The following is a 21,802-nucleotide window of genomic DNA, read 5'->3' on the forward strand; positions in this document are numbered from 1 at the left end:
AGTTCAGGTTGTAGGGATCTTGGGACAGTACTCATCAGAGAAGAAAAAAAAAAATCCAATGGTGAAACAAGGTCTCTGTAACCCCTGATAAAACATGTTATTTGAGAACTCTTGAAGCTGAGTAAAGTACCACTGCAGACTCCTGAAATTCCAGCCTAGCCCGACAAAAATCCTTTTATTCACACAATTTACAGGAGTCACAGCAGGCAAGTCTGTGACAGGAGAAGAGATCAGATGTTCAGGCAAATAGAAGTACAAAGAACAAGACTGCCAAGTAAAAATATCATTTGGCTGCCTAGTCTGTTTATAAAGTAGACAATATAGCATGAAATTTAAAGTCTCTGTATTTAAAAATGCCATTATTTTAGGGGCACGTTTAATTTCAAAAGAAGAATTGATTGCAAATTTGGTTGTTTCTGTTTTTCAGTAGAAATCTGGGTTTCTGACTCTATGTCTTCTGTAAAATATATCTATTTACCCCAAGGGAAAATATCAGTTCCAAAACCAAAAACTTGAACACCCACAGCCTAGTTTGGGTCTTTGATGCAGGAAACCAAACTTCGCACTGGAACATTTAAATAAAAATGTCTTTGATTTTCCAGTTTCCACCCTGTGTGTATAAAACAACCAAACCTCAAACCCATCCAACAGGTCCCAACTCAACCCTTCAGCAAAGCAGACAAGTTTTTCAATGTTTGGCACTTTAGAACATCCAGGCAGGTCAGGGATGGACACCACCCAGCACAGCTGCTGAACCAAGTCCCAAAATTTGGTCTTCTGCATTTAAACAAAACTAAAGCGGTACTAAATGAATAGGAAATTAAACAGACGTGATAACTAATTGAAAAAAACAACTAACGAACTATTCACTTTGCTTGAGATGTTTTACCTTTGATCTCTCTTTTGCAGTGGATGCCTCCTCAAAATGCGCAGTGAGAGCCATCAGCAGCCCCACAAACAGATTGTTTAAGCTAAAAACCTCCGCCGCGATGGACCACTGCCATGTTAGACGAGAAAATGAAAACACCCCCGCAGCAAGGATTCCTCCAGCATATGAGCCAGAAAGCCTGCAAACACAGATAACATGAAATCTTCTTTTCCAACAAAAAAAGCCTACTTTATTGTCCTTCTTTTTTTTTTATTTTTCTTTTTTTTTTAAACATACTGTAGCAGCAGAAATGATGACTGCCACCCAGCACCCTGCCAAAACATTATATGGTTAATATCTTCCTAATAATTTCTTGGCGCTGAATTGCAATTAGGAAGAGCAGGCGTTAGCCAGCCCATCTATTTGCCAGCCGCCCAACACCAAAGCGTCGGCTTCTTCTCGCAAGCGCCATGAAAACTTCCAGGATTGGATTTTGGTCCAGAAACCCCCGGCGAGCGATGGCCCGGCGGGTCGCGGTACCCGAGCCAGGGAGTCACGGTTCTAATGGGATGCTCTCCCTCGGAGGAGATGCCAGCAAGGGTGTAGCCTTAAATTCATCGAGACGCTGAATAAAAAGTGGATTAGAGCTATTCGTGATGGACAGCATTAGCAGAGCTTTCCCAGAGGGGAGGTTGTTGCGTCTCAGGGCTGGGTGAGGGTTGTGGTGCCCATCGTCCCGGCATGGAGAAGCACCCACCGGGGTCAGGAGTGGGGAAAATGGGTGTCAGCTCCAGCACGAGGAGCCCACGAGGTGGGATTTAGCCCAGGAAACCTCTTTTTTCTGCAATAGTGGCTCTTCCCACCCTGTCATAGAATCATAGAATGTCCTGAGTTGGAAGGGACCCACAAGGATCATCGAGTCCAACTCCTGTTGCATCGGGGGAAGCTCTGGCTCTGCCTGTTTGGAAGGTCTCCCCTTCGGGAAGTCACCCTGAAAAGATGCCGTGTAGGGCACCACAACTTGCTCAATCACGCCTTATCCAAAGACAGAAATAGCTGTGGCTATGGCCAAAACTCCTCTCCAGAAATTCACCACCTCCCTGTGAGAATAAGCCAGGCTCTAAGACAAATTAGGGATTTTTCTCGTCCCATAGCAGGTAGACGCGCTTCCACTTAGCCTAACGTTTCCAGCAGGTTTAAAGCAAAATGATAATAAACTAGACAACTTCTTCATCAAGCTACTCATGTAATTTGCTCCTAAATATTGGCCATATCCTCTAGCACAGCCAAAGTCCCCATGTTCTGCCCATCAGGGATCAGAGAGTGGACAACCACATAGGACTTGCTTATTGGATTCCTCATGTAATTCTGAGATAAATAGAGACCAAAGAAACAAAACCTTCAGCCCCTATGAACCGAGATGAGGGAGCTGCTGGCACAGCACTCTCTGGCAAGGGGTCCTCTCTTTGGTAAGGCTTGCTTTCCACCTTCCCAAAATGACCTCAAGTACACTGAGAGGCCAACCTGTTCCTGTAGATGGCAAAGGAGGACTTGTGCAGTCAGAATGGGAATTTTTAATCCATTAAAAATGGGAAGCAGGGCTCATGGGGAGGAAAGGAGTGGGATGAGCACTGGAATCAGAGCCCTGAACAGGCTGCCCAGAGCGGGTGTGGAGTCTCCTTCTCTGGAGACATTCAAACCCACCTGGACCGACCTGTGTGATCTGCTCCGGTGACCCTGCGTGAGCAGGGGGGTTGGACTGGGGATCTCCTGAGGTTCCTTCAACCCCAACCAGGCTGTGATTCTTTGAGGGCTCGGGAAGATCAGGTCTCTATTCCTGCTCCTACCACTGACATCCTGGATGGACTGGGACAAGCCAGTTCTCTGCTGTTGCCCCAGGTATCTGCGAAATAGGGCTAATGATTTTTATCTCCTTTGTAAAGCATTTTGAGATCTGCAGCTGCAGGAGGTAGCTGGAGGACTAGACGTAAGGTTAGTTAACATTAGGGAAAAAGAAATGGACTCTCAGGTGTCCAAGGCCAGAGCGACACAAGCTCAGGGTAACAGAGCTTCAGCATCAAGATCGCAGGAAGAGGTCTTGAAAAATCAATGGAAGGGGGAAAAAAAGTCTGAAAATTCCCAACTGACAGCAGGTGGGACTGTTTTCAGACTAAATCGGTGTCTGCAAAGTACTCTATAAGCTTTTGAAGAAAGGTGGAACTTCTGTAGGAAATCAGGCAAAGTACTAGTATCTCCTTCCCCATGAGGGTGATGAGACACTGGGACAGGCTGCCCAGAGAAGCTGTGGATGCCCCATCCCTGGGAGTGTTCAAGCTCAGGCTGGACGGGGCTTTGAGCAACCTGGTCTAGTAGAAGGTGTCCCTGCCCATGGCAGGGGGTTGGAACTAGATGAACCCTCTGGTTGTGCTCTCCTCCTCCCTGCTGCTAGAGAGACGTGGCACCCAAACAGAAAAAGATGCAATGGAGCTTGCGGGAATCAACTCAGGAGTGGTTTCTGCTCCTAAAGAAAAACACCAGGAAAAGGCAGTGGGGCCACGGGGATTTAAAAACCGAGAGACCCCTGATACACAAACCCCACAACACAACATCCCTAAGTTTTGACTAAAACCTTTAAACAGCACAAACTTTTAAAGAAACAACTCTGTAAATCCCTTTAAAATTCTAGCAGGTAAATAAGGTAAAAAAAGTTAAAACAACCTCCCAAAAACCTTCATATGAAAAGCAGCATTTTAGGCAAACATCCCAACCATTTACCAATTTTCCTTGTCTTTCCCAGAAAAGACTCAAGTGTATCATTAGAGTTCAAATGAGATGAAAGAAATCCCTTCTTCTTGATAAAAAGTCTCAAACCTGTGATTCAGGTTTTATGAAATAAGGCTTAAGCAAAAGCTACTCAACCCGAAGCTTAAAGACTTACTCGAGCTGTGCGGGGCAGGGGACGCCTCTGCAAACCGTCCAGTAGAAGGTCAGGATCCAGCGCTGAGCACGGTCCACATGTTGGTTTGTCAACAGAGCCAGAGTTGTCTTTAGTTTCCCGTGAAACTCATGGGAAAGCCAGGCTGCTACACTGACTTTGTGAAAGCAGGTTGCGTGCATGGAGCACTAAGCTCCTACAAGTGGTTGGACAGGGCTCTGAGCAACCTGAGCTGGTGCAGATGTCCCTGCTCATGGCAGGGGTGGCACTGGGGGAGCTTTGAAGGTCCCTTCCAACCCAAACTGTTCTATGATTTTAAATATCCTGGATGCTAAAAAAAAAAAAAAAGTCTCGCATTCTTGAAGAACATCAAGACAGTCACCTTGGAAAATGCAAGCTGGAGACCGAAAGATTTTCCCAGATTCTGTTACCAGCAATGGAAAAATGATGGATTTATGAGTTTGCTGATTCAGAAGGGAACACTCTGGGAAGTGGAAAGGATGAGGCCAGGTGTCTCCAGATGAGGTTGAAGACCACTCGGCAGAAGAAAAACCACATCCAGCAAGTCTACCCAGTGCAACAGTTCACGGTGCAAAGTGCACCAACCAGCAGGACACGCAGAAATGAATCTCATGCAACTATGTCAGCGTGATGCTGGGAGCAAATTAAATCAACCCTGCCTCACGGCTGGGCTAACACGGTTATACTGCTCATTTTGAAGGATGTCCATGTACCACTGCATGCTGCCATCTGGCAACTTCTTGAGATTAAAGAATGGAAAAGGCACCAAAATGTGACTAAAATAGACTGAATAAAATAAAATAAAACTGAAAGAGCAAAGGGATGGGACATGGCTCTGGACTCAAGGTCAAGAAGCTTGAAGCCAAGAAAGAGGATGAAGATTTGCAAAGGAAGACAGTGCAATCTCCAGCTGAAGATGCTGTTGGTGACAACACATTGCATATGGAAGCAGGACATTAGGAAGTCAGAAGATAACGGCTGCTTTTATTACAGGCACAGACAGCATTTTTGTGGTTAAGACAGAGCATGTTGTAGAAGAAGGTTAACGCAAGGGGTAAGGAGACTTCCCATAACCACAACAAAAGCTCAACAACTGAAGTATCAATGTCAAGAGAGGGTACAAGGCCAAGAAGCCATTTTTTTGTGTGGAAGAAAAGGTTTTCTCCTGGTACACAGACACATGTGTCACCAAAATCAAACACCAGGTCTGCAAATAATTCCTGCAGTGAAGCCTTGCTGGACAAGAAGCAAGTACACAGCCTCCAGTCCCTGCCACCCAGGCTGGAGACGTACACTCTTCCATCTACATTGGTTGGAGGCTTGCAGGTGCGCTGTGGTCAGGAGAAGGAAACACTTGGGTTTTTTTCTGAAAACACCTTTTAGTTTCTTAACACTGTGTCTCCTTATGACAGCACATCAGGGCTCCAGAGCAGAGGGCAGCAGAGATTTACCCTCACTTGACTTATACTCATGCTTCTGTCTTCAAACACATTTTTCAAATACAGTTGAGGTGCTACAAAAAACGTGGCAATGACACATGACAGCTGGATCCTTTACTGGCCTCACGTAAAAGCAACATCTAGGAGGGCTTCCTCCCATTGCTTCCAAATCCAGCACGTTTCCCCCAGTCTTTGGAACTAGTAAGAGAAAGAATAGATGCCTGGAACGAGAGGATCAATGGGTTGCCAACAATGAAGCTACAGCAATGGTAATAACCATCCAGTGTCCATCTTCAAAACGGTGCAGGCATCAAGCTACCTTGCAGTGACTCCCTCAAGAAGAGAAGCTTTATGAAGAGCAAAAGGTGCGCAAAACCCCGCTATAAGGCTCTGTACCGCGGAGGGGGATCCTGGGCTTGGGCTAGGTAGGGACCATCTCTTGGAGAAGAAGGCTGGATCACCTAGAAGAAAGCATTCAGAGTAGTAACACCCCATCATCGGAGCAGCCTTGGCACACAGAAATCAGCTCATGAAAGAAGATTTCCAGCCAATGCAACGGTGGGAAAGTCTTCATAGCTCTTCCCAGTAGTATCACAGCTCTACCACCACACAGCCCACTTCAACAAGGACTGAAGAAGAGAGTTCAAATAAAAGCTACTTTCTAGGCTTATTTATCTTACGTGGAGGAAAAGCCAAGGGAACAGTTTGTAGTTTTGATTTTGCAAAATAACCCATTTGGGGCAAGACCTGCCCAAAGCACACGGAGCACTTTATAAAAACCAAACAGGTGGGAAGAAGGTCCCTTCCTATCGCTCGAACAGCTGCAATCTTCTGAACATGGGCAGAAGTTCCCATCATCTGAAAATGCACTCAGAAGGGACAGAAACAGCCAGCGAAGGAGAGGTCACGCAGTCCTTTGTGAGAAATATTTTCCCATGGCATCCCTAAACATAAAAGGAAAAGACTTAAAAAAAAAAATAGTTATTACTTTGTTATCCTTTTCAGGCATCTGAGTGAAAGAATGTGTGGCCGGCCCTCAGCTCCAAGGATGCAGGCAATAGAAACTTGCTTTAATAAGCAATATTTTAGCTGCAGGTTTTTACCAAGAGTTTGCAGGAACAATCAGGAAAACTGAACTTAGGTATTTTAATCTGGTTTTGCAATCATAGTTTTTAGCTTCCCATTTGACGACAATCACTAAAATGTCAGTTTGCTATTTAAAATTTAGCCTCTCCTCTAATTTTGGTAAAACTGTTAGGCAAGAGCACAGGTTACATCTATACACATTTAACAAAGAGCTTGATTGGCATTTTTACTTTTTATTTAGAAAATAATGGCAGGCATTTTATATTTAATAATTTGCAAAAATTTTGAAATGACTGTTATAAAGCTATATGTGGATGGGAATTGGAATTTTAAAAATTGTTTTCATTAAATGCAATCTTCAGCGCACTGGATTCATAAAGAAGAAAAGTAAGATAATCAGAACGTTTTCTATTTGAGGCTGATGTATTAAACACTGGAAATACCTATCTGCACCTACTGAAATAAGCTGATTATTTCTGCCTCCTGTTCCCTCCAGAACTTTACAGGTAACGGATCTCGGCCTTACATCTTTTTCTTTTCTTTTATTTTTTTGGCTCAGTGGAATAGGACAAAACTCTCCCACTTTTTAAAATCTCCACTAATAAACTGGTTATTATTATTTTTTTATTTCGGTCTCTCCCTGCACCTGCAGACGATGACCCCGATGTCAGCAGCACATCACCAGCATCTTCTGCCGCTGCACTTCTGCGACTTTGCAGCAGCCAAGATACCTCCCTTCAATGTATTTTTATTTCACAGTATAACAGACTAGTACACGAAAGATTAAACATTTCAAATTTACATTAAGAGGTTGCACTTGTTTAAGTTCTAAAAAAACACTCTTTTTTTTGATGTAGGCTAAAAAAGAAGGAAGACTGAACAACCAGGCTTTCCACAGATAGATTCTAAGCGTGCAGGTGCATTGGTGCAGAAATAGAAGAACTATTTAAAAAGAAAACACAAACAAAAATCCAAACGTGAGTTTAGGACCTAAGTAATAATAATTATCCCCAAACCCCCCAGTCCCTCTGGGTTTGCCTGCATCTTACTCACAAACACTCCATGGACAAAAGGCAGTTTCTCTTGCTCTCAGCGCTGAAGAGCCAGTGCAGGTACTACAGGGAATAGCAGACCAGATTTTATTCTTCCTCAAGGACCTGGAGCTGAATAAGCCACTTAAGCCCTGCCTAAAGCTTCTGCTCCCGGCGCTGGAGGAGGAGGTAGGAGAGCGCAGCTCGGCTCCCCCATCCTGGCTGAGTCTTCATGGCCACAAGGAGAGGACAGAAACGAAGCAAATGGGCAGGACCACCATAAAAAAATCTCCCCCAAAAACAAAGTGGGCACTTTGGTTATAAGCGACTGCCGTTATTCGCATCAAATGGGGCTTCAGAATCAGGCAACTCCAGTGTTCCTGTGATGTCTTGGGGTGGGGGTGAGCAGGCAGCATCCTCATCACCCACCACATGTGTTGAGTGCCACTTCTTCTCAATAAGACCCTCACACCCAGCTAGGGGCTGCCAACGCTTATTTACTCTTTTTAAAAAATTCTTGTATTGAAACATCATAAGTTGAAGAGGGGATGCTCCAGCCTGGGTAAGGAGTATTGAGCTAGTGAGGATTTTGGTTAAGGGGAGCTGGTCACAGAATGCCAGGGTCTGGAAGGGACCTCGAAAGCTCATCCAGCCCAATCCCCCCGCCGGAGCAGGAACACCCAGATGAGGTTACACAGGAAGGTGTCCAGGCGGGTTGGAATGTCTGCAGAGAAGGAGACTCCACAACCTCCCTGGGCAGCCTGGGCCAGGCTCTGGCACCCTCACCGGGAAGAAGTTTCTTCTCAAATTTGAATGGAACCTCCTGTGTTCCAGTTTGTACCCATTGCCCCTTGTCCTGTCACTGGTTGTCACCCAGAAGAGCCTGGCTCCATCCTCCTGACACTCCCCCTTTCCATATTGATCCCCATGAATGAGGTCGCCCCTCAGTCTCCTCTTCTCCAGCTCCAGAGCCCCAGCTCCTCAGCCTTTCCTCACACGGGAGATGCTCCACTCCCTTCAGCATCTTCGTGGCTGCGCTGGACTCTCTCCAGCAGTTCCCTGTCCTGCTGGAACTGAGGGGCCCAGAACTGGACACAATATTCCAGATGGTCTTTGCACCCTCTTGCAAATGTCCTTCTGGACTAGATGTGTTCAGTAAGAACAACACCACTCTAGGACAATATTGAGTCTCTGCCTGTCCCCTTGGTAAATATGGGCCCGTGAATGTCACCAGCACATGCAAGAGGTACCTGTGTGTCCTGGAGCCACAAGGACCACCTTGGAACCACCTTGGGTCTCCAGCTGGGAGGATCAAGCTGCCCCTGCAGCGAGGTGCCCCAGGATTGCAGCAGGAGCCTTGGTGGGTCTGGACACCAGGGATGGGAAGAGTCCCTGCGCAGGGATCGAGGAACGGGAAGCGTTTCCTGGAAGTGTTCAAGGCCAGGTTGGACAAGGCTCTGAGCAACCTGGTCTGGGTGAAGATGTCCATGCCCATGGCAGGGGGTTGGACTAGATGATCCTTAAGGTCCCTTCCAACCCAAATCATTCCCATCATCATCATCATTCTCCCATCCCTGGAGACATCCCAGGCCAGGCTGGACGGGGCTCTGAGCAACCTGAGCTGGTGCAGATGTCCCTGCTCATGGCAGGGGGGCACTGGATGATCCTCCAAGTCCCTTCCAACCCAAACCATTCCATGATTCTATGACTTCCAGACCCCAAACCTCACACACTCCCAGACACCCAGCAGATCCCGCCTGCAGCAGCCCCTTCCCAAGAAAGTTTGGTAATTGAATTCAACACCTCCGTGACAAACTATCCCAGGGCAGCCCGGTGAGCAGCGCAACTCACGGCAGATCGATAAAATCCATCTACGGCTGCGCTGCTTTAATAAATACCGCCCCCTCCTCGCACTTCTCTAATAATGAGTCGTAAAAATTGTGCTTCCGGCCACTAAAAGCGAGAACTTCTCTCCCGGTGTCTTTGCAAGAGGAAAGGGTATATTAGTCAGACCCATTATTTGATTCACAATCCTTAGAAAATAGGTACGCCTTTATCCCGGGCGCCCGTAATAACCGGTGCCTACTTCCAGCAGCCAAAAAAAAAAAACCCCAACCCTCCATAGGAACCGACATTAGCTATTTAAATACTGCGGGTTTTTTTTTTTTTTGTAATTGCAGAAACTTTTCCTAATCTGACATTTGTTAAAACCCCTTATTAGAAATTATGCAGAAAAAGGGAAAAGAAAAAAAAAAAAAAAAGAAAAAAAAAGGAGGAAAAAATATAAAATAAAATTAAAAAATGAGCTGGCTTCACAATTACCGAGTCAGCCCATGCAGCCCTTCGCTATTGTAGGGAATGGCATAAAACCCCTCGGCGGCCTATCAGCTCCCTGGCAGGCAGGGGACTGCGCTATTCAAAGCGAGAGATACAAGCTGCAGGGCAAAAACCTGGCAGGTCCCATCTGACCCCCCAATCCCCGGCTGGTGACAGCTCCAAGCTCCATGGCAAATTAGCCCTTCTCACATTACAATTGCAGGAGACAGATTCCATTAGCGGTATCTGAAATTGAGTGGAGAGCTGCTCCGTTATCAGACTTGACTCATAAGCGCCGCTATTAATCAGAGCTATGATAGCATTTATATATTTCAAGCTATCTTGCCGCCGCTGTGATATTCCGCTACAAAGGGTTGATGGGACTTAGGGAAGGGAACAATGGAGCTTTCTGGGAAAAGCAGAGTAAATCAAGAAAGTCTGTGACTTCCGCACATTCTGAAGGGATTGCGGTTTACATAAATTTTCTCCCAATTGGAGATTGAGCTCTTCCTCATCTTACACATGGGATTTAGTTGTCACTCAATGGTAACAGCTGTGAAAAGGTGAAGCGGCCCACCGCTCAGAATATTGCCTCCGCTTTTAAAGCAATTAACCCATGAACAGGAGGATACCTGGTGATATCAAAGGGATTAAGCCAGGCAGTGCATTATTAACATTTCCTTGAACTAATTCTAACTCTGACTAGCTGTCAGAAAAGGCTCTTCAGTCTTTAAAAAAAGAAAAAAAGTGAGGTTTTTTGCCCTGCTTTCCCCCCGCTCCGCCCCGCTTTCAAAATGAAGCAGAGTTATTGCAGCCTAATGTGACTACTTTAGAGCAAAATGCAAATGAACAGATTCGGTAATGTCTTCAAACAGACTGAACTCAGTGCTGGTTTATTATGGGGAAAAGGGGGGAAAAAAAAAAAAATATATATATATATATGATCAATTAGCCAGAGTTCACGGTAGACATTTTTCTAAAAGCAAATTAATACTTGAGTATCTTCCTTTCTTCTCTTCCCCCCTAGAACTTTGTGACTAGTTACTAAGCATAAAACCTTTGAAACAGTCGAGATCTTTGCACTGTGCTACAACAGTGGTAATCTACGATAATCTGCAATCTGGAAAAATCCAAATACGTCCTGTAAGGAGACTCCTCCTTCCCTAAATATTTTAATATTTTAGTTTCCCATGATGGTCGAGGGGGCAGCAGCGCATCAGGTGGGAGGGCTTCTCTCCCATCTCTCCATCTTCCCTAAATTGTGCCCCAAAAAAAAGGAGTCAAACTAGATCGAGACAACTCCTGCTCCAGCAAACCCACGTACCCCAGGGACACGGAGTATTCCCCCACCTGTCTCACGCAGCAGACAACTTTTCCCATCACCGGTTAATTTTTGGGGGACATCAGCCACGAGGTCCCTCTGGAGATGGCCACAAAGGTGACCAACCCTCCTGATGCTCCAACGCGTCTGGTCCTTCTCAGAGACCTTCCCATGAGAGCTCCAGGACACACATCATTGGAGCAAGAAACCTCAGAGCCATCAGGATGGTCAAGGGCCGTTTCCAAAACACCTTGATGCTTTCTAAACGATCAAATCGTTTCGATGATTTCATTATACAACATGCCTCCCACTCCTTTTTATTGGCGATGGCGGAAGAGTCGGCTCCAGTTTTCACGTACGGCCACAGTGTGTTGCTCAGAAGGTTTGTGGGGCAGAGAATATATATATATATATTAGTCCAAAACTTAACACGATACCCAGAACAGCAAACCGAAGAGACATGAACAGCTTAATTTAATGCAACACCTTCCCTTTTCTCAAAAACCTGAGTGCAACTCAGCCAGAATAAAGCTGGCAAAAACTTACTAGAAGCACTTGGGCAATGACGCTTTCTATGCTGCTACTGCCCCTGCAATAAATCAGCTTTGCATATTTAGATACAGCAAAACAGCCAAGCTATGAAAGGTATACACTAAAAAAAATGCACTTAAAAGCAGGGGAAAGCATCCTATTGCTCTTTGCAACAGAGAATGCAAAAAATGCATCATCTGTGCAAAAAATGACACTTTGGCAATCATATTATAAGAAGATAATTGGTTTACTTTGTAAACTTGCTATGCTTTGCTTCCCACAGTAAAACAAATAAAACAGTTGTTTAAAGCAACAATCCTATAGCCGCATTCGCTGCATCCGAAAAACACAAAGCTGCTCCCCCCCTTTCAAAGCAAAGATGAATTATTTGCCTCAGTTACAAGCAGTCCGAGAAAACTCTTGGTAAATGCCATTTTACGACAATTACAAGCAATTTATTAAGACTGTGCGGAGGGGGGAAAAAATATATTTGAGAACGAATTCAAAGGAGTAAACAGTTCATTCGGCGATAGTCTGGATTACTGACAAAAGGGCTTTTTGCATTGCTGCGGTTCGACTTAACTTTGTTTTAAAGAGCTCAATCCAGGCTTAAAAAAAAATAATAAAATGAGTAATATAATAAAGTGAATAAACAAACAAGATGCTGGGGTTGCTGCCCATCGACTGCATGGAGCATCCCACCAGCCATCACCTGGCAGAGGAGAAATCTGTTCGAGGAATAAATTCGACCCTAATCCCGCACACGCCGTAACATTCCAAACACGACCCGGCCGCGGAGGGAACCGCCGGTAAAAGAAATTGTCCTAATCGGCCAAGGTATAAACTTGGGAAATGCTTCTTAAACAAAAAAAAAAGAAAAGAAGAGTCAACGGGAGGGGGAAAAAAAAAAAAAGAAGGGTGATATTTACTGTACTGGGAGGCAGAGAAAAAAACCCCGCGAGGGTAAACAGCAAAACTGCCCGGCTGGTGGGGAGAAAAGAAAAGGTTTTAGAGGTTAAGTTCGGGTCAGGCGACAAATGAAATTGTAACAACCCAACTGACACTGTATAATGTCTTCTTCCCTGCGATCAATAGGGCAGCGTCAGCCCCATTTCCATAGAGATGGTTCCTCCCGCCGAAGGGCGGCTGCTGTTTGAGGAGCGAGATTTGCTCCCCACGGATGTGAACTTCATCAATTATTTGCACGCCTAACATCTACATATTCTCATATTAACGTCCACGTTTCGGGCGGCACGAGGAGCGGGCGCTTTGTTTTTTTCCTCCGGTCACCCCATCAGCTAAATTTTAATTAAATCACAAAAATGTGAGGGGATTTGATAGACCGGTTTAGGTCCTTTGTGAGTAGGGACAAGTCCGGTTAAAACCAAAACACGCCGCCTTCAGATAGTTACGGCTTCCACGCATACGGTGCCAGTAAACACTTTCTGAAATTTTCTTTTTTTTAAAGTAGATGGCAACAGAAAGAAAGAACTTTTTTTGCTAAATGAATGTCATAAAAAATAAATCAATTTTAAGGTGCTTAAAAGGAAAAACATAACATTGTAATTGGGCAATAAAACTGACCCACGCTACCTAATGATTCATTTCCAAAAAATCAATCACTGCTAGGCTGAATAACTGATCCTGTCAGTGCCTCGTATCTACGAAATAATTTTCTATAAGTCCTGATAGTTTCTATCATCTCTCCGTTCCAGGTTTTCCGTTCTTTCATGCAAGTTTTAAATCTGACAGAAGTAACGGTTTCCAAATCCAATTAAACAAAAACAATCAAAAAATATCGAACTTCTAGGAGTGTAAAAATAATTCCCAAATTTAGCCTGCAATTTCTCTCCAGCATTCCTCATTTTCTAAAGCGATGATCGCATCATTTCATATGCACAAAACGGGCACAGAAGGAAAGGTCAAGTTGGTGTTAAAACTAAAAAGCAGGACGGATCTTCACAGTGACTGTAATAACAGGAACGATCATAATTAAAAAAAAAAAAAAAAAAAATCAGAACCCAATATTCAAAATATTTAGCGACTCCTTGCAGGAGTTTTTAATATAATCAAAAGAAGTTCTGCTCTGAGGCTGCGCCTGGCGCTGTGCACGGGAGGGCAGCGCCACTGCCAGCTCCCCAAATACAGTATAAAATACGGGATATTAAATTAAATAACACCGACTTAATTACAGGTATTACCCAACAGTGAAAGCAATCATTTTAAACGCCTATAGAAATATTCAGGAATTACTTAAGCTATTCCGGTGGGTGTGCTTTGGAGTTGACGCACTGAAAGGGGATGTAGAAAAAGCAGCAGAGGGAGATGCAACCGGACAGACGGACCCCGCGGACCAAACTTTAAGTGATCTCAGGGATCTGGGGCTGTGCAGGGTCTGGTCCCCCCCCATTTATTCCTGCTTTTATTTCTCAGAGAGCAAGTGCAACTTAGAAGGTTTTCCCGAGTGGCAACGCAGCTCTGGCAACGGGTGGGTGAAAAGGGCTTTTGTCAAAATAATCTCAGTAAGAAAGAGCCCCGTCTCATCCCAAAGCGCCCCGATACCATTTCGGATTTTCACTCTTTACAGCCCAGAAACGTGCCCTATTTTCCCCGCAAAAAAGAACATCAGAAATTGTTTGTCCGTGTTGCGATAATCCTCTCAAATATGGGTCAGGCTGAGGTTAAGAGCAGCCAGAACTCGCACATCAAAGACGAGCGGGGTTAACGAACCGCCCCCTCCCAAAAAAACCACACGTGCAAATCCCGATTGTTCCCTTTTCTCCCAAGGTTAGAGGTCTGGAAAAAGCGGACGGGCTGGGGTCGGTGTCCCCCCATGCCGGGGGACGGCACCGACACGGATGCTCGCCCTGGTCCACGGGTACCACGGGTACCACGGGTACCACGGGTACCACGGGCAGGCAACTGCCCGTCCGCCCCCGCCGGGAGCCGCGATTAAACCGAGTTCACGGTTTCCCGATAAGGTGAAGCTCATCCTGTTAATTTAAACAGACCATCTGCATCTTTCGAGAACGACAAACTTCATTAGTTCTGGTTAGTTAAGCCGAGCGGTGATTTGTGATAATGAGCCCGAACAGCCTGTCACGTCTGCGCGAGGGAAAGGGCGCACTTTTTATTCTTACTATTATTATTATTTAACAGAAAGAAAAAAATTAAAAGGAGAGGGCTTTTGTGCGGGAAAGAAGGTCAAATTCAGAATAAACTGCTGTTAGGTTAATCAGAGGAACTAATTACAGCTGGAAAGGGAGAAAGGCCAGAGGGGAACAGAGGGAACCGTCGGAAACGTCCCGAGCCGGCGGGGAAAAGCCCGGCCAAGCATCACGCCGAGGAGATAACGCCCCCCGAATGACTTTACCTGAAAACCGTGTAAAAAAGCAAAGAGGCGGCAGCTGCTCCCAAGAAGCCGCAGAGGAGATGGACTCGGCGGGCGGGGGAGCCCAGGGGCAGCAGCCCCAGCGCCAGTTTGGCCAGCAGCGTGAACAGCGGGTAACCGGGAGGGTGCGCGACCTACGGACAGAGCGATAACAGGGCTGAAAAGGGGCGAAATCCTACGAAATCAGGAGGAAAAAAAAATATATCAGCCGGGGTTGGGGGGTCTCTGAGGGGCACCTCTCATCCTTTCGGACCAATTTTAACTCCACGAATAATTTTTTTTTTTTTTTTTTTCTTTTCCTTAGTGGATTTGGCTCCACGTCTCGCCCATAATAATGAGGCGGCGAGAAAAGGAGGTGCCACGTTTCATTAGCGTGCCTTAAAGGGCTCCTTGTTTGGGTTCACAGTATATTAGGGTCATTCAAAAGCCTGGTTTTTTTCCTTTTTTTTTTTTCCTTAAAAAAAAAAAAAAAAAGCAGCTTCTCAACTATTTTATTGGTTAGCAAGTTGAAAGACCACACTGCTATCGGATTACCACCGCACTGACAGTCCTAAGGTCTTGCCTAAAGGGATCATGCACCATAATAAAGTTTATTAAATAATAAAACTTATTAAAATTGTTAACCCGATTTATTTTATTCTCCCCAGCTTATACAAAATTTGGGTTGATAATAAGCCAGCTACTGTATATACAGTAAAGCCTTTGCTTTATAATTTAGTTTAATTGGATTTAAAACTTGAAGTAAATTGTCGCGTGCTGTACTTATAAGTTAGTAAAAACTGTGGTTTGAAAATAAATTAATCTACTTTACTCCATGCTTAATTAAACTTCCTTAATTCCTAAAACTGTTAATGAGAGCATTGATTAAACAATAAAACTAATACTTACTCCAAGCTCATATGCGGCTGTGATCAGCTCCCCTGTGAAAAAATAATGTAAAACCAATAATTACTATTAGGAAATGACACTCCTCCAAAGTTTTCAAAATCCAAATGCTTGCATTGGGGTTTTGCATTAATTTGACTGGATAAAACTGTAAATCTGTAGAGATTTAACAGCATGAAATTTTCTAAGAATATTTTCTCCCTCTGATGTCATTGCACAAAATATCTTTTGTATGTTTTCGCGAGACTTTTATGAACAGATAAGTAAAAATATAGGTAGGCTCGGGTAAAGAATGGCCCGAGATGTTCACAATGCAGACATTTGTGCGTGTGTATTTTTAATTTAAACCCAACTGACTCCATAACTTTCAAGCACTACAGTTTGCAGCGCTTAAGCTGCATTGTCTCTAAAACAACCCGGTTGTTTCTCATCAAAAACCCCGCAGCTTTATAGTTTTATACAGGGGGAAATATAATCACCGATCATGCAAATCTGCATCTACACATCTGGGAACGCTGCTCTCCCGTGACGTTAAATTAATTCTTGCAGCTTCTGCTTCGCACGTAACTTTTGTACCTGTCAGCCGCTCCCATTAGAAACACCATTTACATTTTGCATTTCACTTGCCTTTTATGCCAGGACAAATAACTGCCGCAAAAAGACCCACGTTAGCATAACAGTTAATAATACTTGGCATTTTTAGAGCACTTGACACTGAAGCATTTTGCAACGCTCCTGAACGGCCTATATTAAACATATTCAATAGGCACAACACATTCAGGGACCAAGGACACAACCAAGGGGGGAGGACATTAAAAATTATGGCTGAATTTCCTTCTTTCTCTCAAATTTCACGATGCAATTTTGCAGAGCTTGGTCTTACTAGTCCAGCTAATTTTACAAGTGCCAAAGTCATAGTAGCTTTGTCCCATCGTTAGACGGTAAAGACGCAAAACAAAGGGCACCGTTGGCTTTAAACGTTAAATTAACGATATTTTAAATTCCCGCACATTATTATATCCTTACCATCCAACGCAAAGGAGGAGGATTGTACAAACGGCACCTTTAAATCTCAACACTCAGTAAATAATATATCTTAAAAGTAAAATGCAAGTTTCGACCTATTGCAAGATGGCCCCAAAAAAGCAAATGCAATAGGAAAACCACCCAAGCTGAGCCCTATGGTGTTCAGCAGCTCCAGGGCTGGGAAGCAACCGATCCCCCTACATGCAGCAGAAAATGATGCTCATAAAGAAAACCCTAAATTTGGGGGTTCCCCAGGGGCTAAGGGTGGATGCCCGTCGCATCACGGGGATGCTGCTCCCGAGCCAGGCACGGCTCCATCTCCGTTAAAGTCCCTCTGGGATACAGCAAAACGCGCATCTAAAATGGCTAAAGATCAAGATAAAGTTCACACACGTTGCTACGATATCGGTTCACATCACGGGCAAGAATGACCGCAAAGCGACACAGACACAAACCAACCAGAACAAAAAAAATAAAGTACTGGTGGGTGCCATTGGCAAGCTTTGAAAGCCCGCAAGACAACTTTGACACGTAAGAATTAAGGAAGAAAAAGTAAGAAAACTTGTAAAAATAAGCTCCTGGGCTGCAGACCTGTTGAATTCCATTGAGAAAACCAAAAGAAGCACAAAACACCCACCACTTCAGATTAGGTTAATTCTCCATCGCCACCCACATACCTGGGCATCACTTACAGCCTCTGTGGGCAACATATAAGTGAAAATATGGGCTAGATAAGTGCTGAGCACTATTACTAAATGACGAAACACACAGAGGAAGACTACAGCACCCCCAGACTTGATTTCAACATATTTCTCATGAGAGAGAATGACCTGGAACATCTTCAGACACCGGCTCAAATTGAAGAGTTTATTCCTGCATTATCTTGGTCTAAATAAGTTTTTGACCGTCCAGTTTGATTCCCCACTAAAGGTGTTTGGGCAACAGGCCCAACGCTGCCTGAAAATGGATTTATCCCCAGCAAGGTTGGGAGCTGATGTCTGAAACATCAGTGGGAAGGTTTGGGATATCTTTTTTTTTTTCTTTTAACTTGAGTTTATTTGATCCTTTCTAAAGTTCCTTTAACATCCGTGGATGTTTCCAAATTAGGTTTAAAATTCATTCTCTCCTTTCTTTATTATAGCACTTAGTAACACGAGAAAGCTGCCAATGAAAGCACCTATTGCCTTTGACATTTTCAGACTACTGCAGACTTTGGGAACAATTAAAAATATACGGATTGTTTAAAAAAAAAAAAAAAATATATATATATATATATATATATACTCCCTGCCTGACAGCAGATCCAGCAAATCCTTAAGCACCTTTTTACTCACACAAGGAGCCTCAGCGCTTTTGACGGCACAAGTTTGAGCCCCGTTAATCAGGGACATGCAGGGACCGTCCCGGGGACTTCGGGCAGCGCTGGAGCATCCCATGGGAATCAGTGAAATAACCCCACAAAAAAAAAACCAAAAGGGGAGATGGGGAGCAAGGTCATGGGCTAACCAGGGGACAGCATGTTGAGAGGTTTCCTCTAATGTCATTGCCTGTGAAAGCATCCAGCCCCCAATCCGCCCACTCCTGGGACACCTCCGCTGCACCCCCGTTCGCAGCACGTGCCCCATTAGTGTCCTTGGTATCATTACACACATGCTTGCATTTCTATACACGCAGCTGCCGGGCTGGGAAGAACCAGATGCCTTCGGAAATTAGGGAAAGAGCAATCCCCCTTCCTGCCCCCGAAATGGGATAAAATGAGCACGATAGCCCAGGGAAAGCGGGGTGAACCCATTCCCGCGCTGCCTGGACCTACCGGGGTAATTCACATCAAGCGAGGAATGAATCCCAGCACCGATTCATCACCTCATCGGGAGAACCTGCATCCACTTTGCCAAGGGTGCTAATGGTTATTTGCATCCTGGAGGCAAAACCCAGGCTCAAATACAATAAAAAAAAACGGGTTCCCAGGGCCTTCATGCAGCACAAACAGCACAGAGCACAGGCACCCTGCACGTTCATAGAGATGCGTTTCCCGTCGGGGAGCACTTTAAAAGACAAAATGGCAATAATGGTAAATATATCGATGAACACGTATTAACTGATATGACCAGGAGGAAATCCAGCCCGTTTACACTCTTGGGAGCAGAAGCAAAAGCGATCGGGGTGCTAGTCCAGCCAGGGCACGCTCACACACCTCGTGTGGAGTGGAGGATGCAAGCTCTATGGAGAAGGGATTTTAAAAGAAATTCTTTTAATATAGCTCTGACAACAGGGCCCCTCTGATCCAAACACAGGAAAACGGACAAGTCTGCACCAGCGTCCACTTACGTACCAAAATCCCTGCTCTGAGAGCCAGATAAGCAGGATGAGGCTGGTGTCACGAAAACAGCTCTGTCCTGTTATCTTCAAATCAAATAACTCTCACTAGAATCACTGCTCAATGTTACATTTGTGCGTGAAGAGCTACACTAAATACAGGCTGCCTTCAACCCGGCTAGACAAAACCATCCTGCTCTTACCAAGCAGCGCTTGGTCTTTCACGTAACTTTAAACAAAATCGAACGGAACATTTTAAAGACTTGTAGTTAAAACGCGTACCCCTCTCTGCATGCATACTGAAGCTATAAAATACATGCATCTATTAAAAGCCCATTTATTTATAGGGAATTTAAGGCACAGCTTGAATCCCAAATCAGCGACAGCCAAGAGTTGAACAGACTCACTCAGTGCTCATCTGGGATACAAAAGAAGGAAAGTGTGCTGGGTACCTTCTCCATCAAAAAAAAATTTAAAAAAAATCAAAGCAACCCTTACAAAATCCAAGCCCTCCTATCCCCAAATCACAGCTGTACACACGCTGCAAAAGCAAAGCATTTTTTAAGCAAGACCAGAGTAAACCAACAAAACTGCAGGAGGACCAAACAGGAGAATTTTGGGCTGTTTGGGATAGCTCGTCACTTTTATCAAGTTGCAATTCTGGACGCACAGATCCAGAGATTTCAATGCTGCATCGTCTGCGGCCACACAGACCAGAGAAAGTGACGGCCCGATCCCCAATCATACAATCATTTAGGCTGGAAAAGACCTTTCAAATCATCCCACATCTGGCAGGACAACACATCTGCTGCAGGGACCCCAGGGGGACAAGCCCCCCCGAGGTGTGACTGTGACGCTCCGGGTTCGGGGGTGGGCACCCCATGGGGGTGGCAGTGCCCCAGCTCTGGGGGTGTGCGCTCTGATACAGGGTGTTGTGGGGAAAGTGCTCTGTGGGGGGGTTGCAATGTGCCAGCCCCTATAGGGGTGAGCACCCCATAGAGTGACCGCAACACAGCAGTGGCCGTGGCGCAAGGAACCCTATGGGGGGACAGCAACCCTATGGGGCGACAGCAACCCTGTGGGGCGACAGCAAGGCACTGGCCCCCTATGGAGTGAGCAACCCTATGGGGTGACAGCAACCCCACGAAGTGAGCAACCCTATGGGGTGACAGCAACTCCATGAAGTGAGCAACCCTATGGGGTGACAGCAACCCCACGAAGTGAGCAACCCTATGGGGTGACAGCAATCACACGGGGTGACCACAACGCACCAGCCACTATGGAATAAGCAATCCTATGGGGTGACAACAACCATATGGGGTGACAGCAGCACACCAGCCCGTATGGGGTCAGCAACTCTACAGGGTGACAGCAACTCTGTGGGGTCACAGGAACCCTATGGGGTGACAGCAATGCACCATGAGCAATGCTATAGGGTGACAGCAACCCTATGGAATAAGCAACCCTAGGGGGTGACGGCAATGCAAGAGCCCCTATGGGGTGACAATAACCATATGGGGTGCCAGCAATGCACCAGCCACTAGTGTGAGCAACCTATGGGGTGACAGCAATGCAAGAGCCCCTATGGGGTGACAATAACCATATGGGGTGACAGTAATGCACCAGCCGCTAGAGAGTGAGGGACCTATAGGGTGACAGCAACCCTGTGGGGTCACAGGAGCCCTATGGGGTGACAGCGACGCACCAGGCACTACAGAATGAGCATCCCTATAGGATGATTGCGATGCATCAGCCCCGAACGGCTCAGTCCCCCGCCACCCCCCCGAAGGGTAACCGCGATGCACCAGCCACTACGGAACGCGGGTCCCGGTGGGGTGTCCCCACGCCCCGGTGCCACGGGCTGCCCCACCGCCCCTCCCCGGCTCTCGGGCGGGCTGGCGGCGCTGGTACGTTACCCGCATCCCCGCCGGGCAGGGCGGGCGGCAGCGTGACCGTGTAGAGAGCGGCCACGGCAGCGCCCAGCGCCCCGGCAGCGCCGCCCGGCCCGGCCCCGCTGCCGGCCCCCGCGCCCATGTGCGTCTCCCCGCCCGCCACTTCCGGGTTCGGCCGCGCGCGGCGGGCGGGCCGTGCCACTTCGCCGCCCCGCGGGGGGACGACGCTCCGCTTCGCCCGCCTTCTCGCTCCTCCCCGGCCGCCTCCCTGGAGCGTCCGTTATTAACAGCGCTCGGATAGGGAACAGGCAGCTGCCGCCGGCTTGGTCGGGCGACTAAGCTCAGCCTCCCGCCCTCTTTATTCCCCCCGCCGAGAGGAGTTGGTACAGCCGGAATGGGCGGGGCCGAGGCGTGCCCCTCGGTGAGTGCGGCCGTGCGGCGGGGCGGGACCACCGCGGGGCGGGGGTGGACACGGGGCGGAACCACCGCGCAGCGGCGGGGGGGCGGGAGCGGGGCGGGCCGCGGTGGCGGGAGCGGCGCAGGGAGGTGGCGGTGCCTCGGGGCCCGTGGGCTGCGCTGGGCGCGGGGCCTCCTGGAGCACCATCCTTTGAATGTATTTTAACTACCGCTGTGTGACAGCCTCATGTACAAACACAGAGTCGTGGAATCATTTCGATTGGAAGTGACCCCTCAAGATCATCGAGTCCAACCATAACCCACCCCTGGCACTGACCCGTGTCCTGA

General features: G+C 46.5%; 1 protein-coding gene across 1 annotated transcript in view; it reads right to left on the reverse strand.

The window, feature by feature from the left end:
* The window catches only part of TMEM260 (transmembrane protein 260), a 36,696-nt gene extending 15,496 nt beyond the window's left edge, over positions 1-21,200 (reverse strand). The window contains exons 1-4 of the mRNA XM_065636136.1: positions 21,083-21,200; positions 15,828-15,859; positions 14,922-15,073; positions 890-1,067 (exon numbers count right to left, since the gene is read on the reverse strand). Coding sequence (XP_065492208.1) covers positions 890-1,067; positions 14,922-15,073; positions 15,828-15,859; positions 21,083-21,200 — 480 coding nt within the window. The remainder of the gene's footprint in view (positions 1-889; positions 1,068-14,921; positions 15,074-15,827; positions 15,860-21,082) is intronic.
* Between the last annotated feature and the right edge of the window lie 602 nt (positions 21,201-21,802).

This window comes from Caloenas nicobarica, chromosome 5 (genome assembly GCF_036013445.1).
Source record: "Caloenas nicobarica isolate bCalNic1 chromosome 5, bCalNic1.hap1, whole genome shotgun sequence".
NCBI lineage: Eukaryota > Metazoa > Chordata > Aves > Columbiformes > Columbidae > Caloenas > Caloenas nicobarica.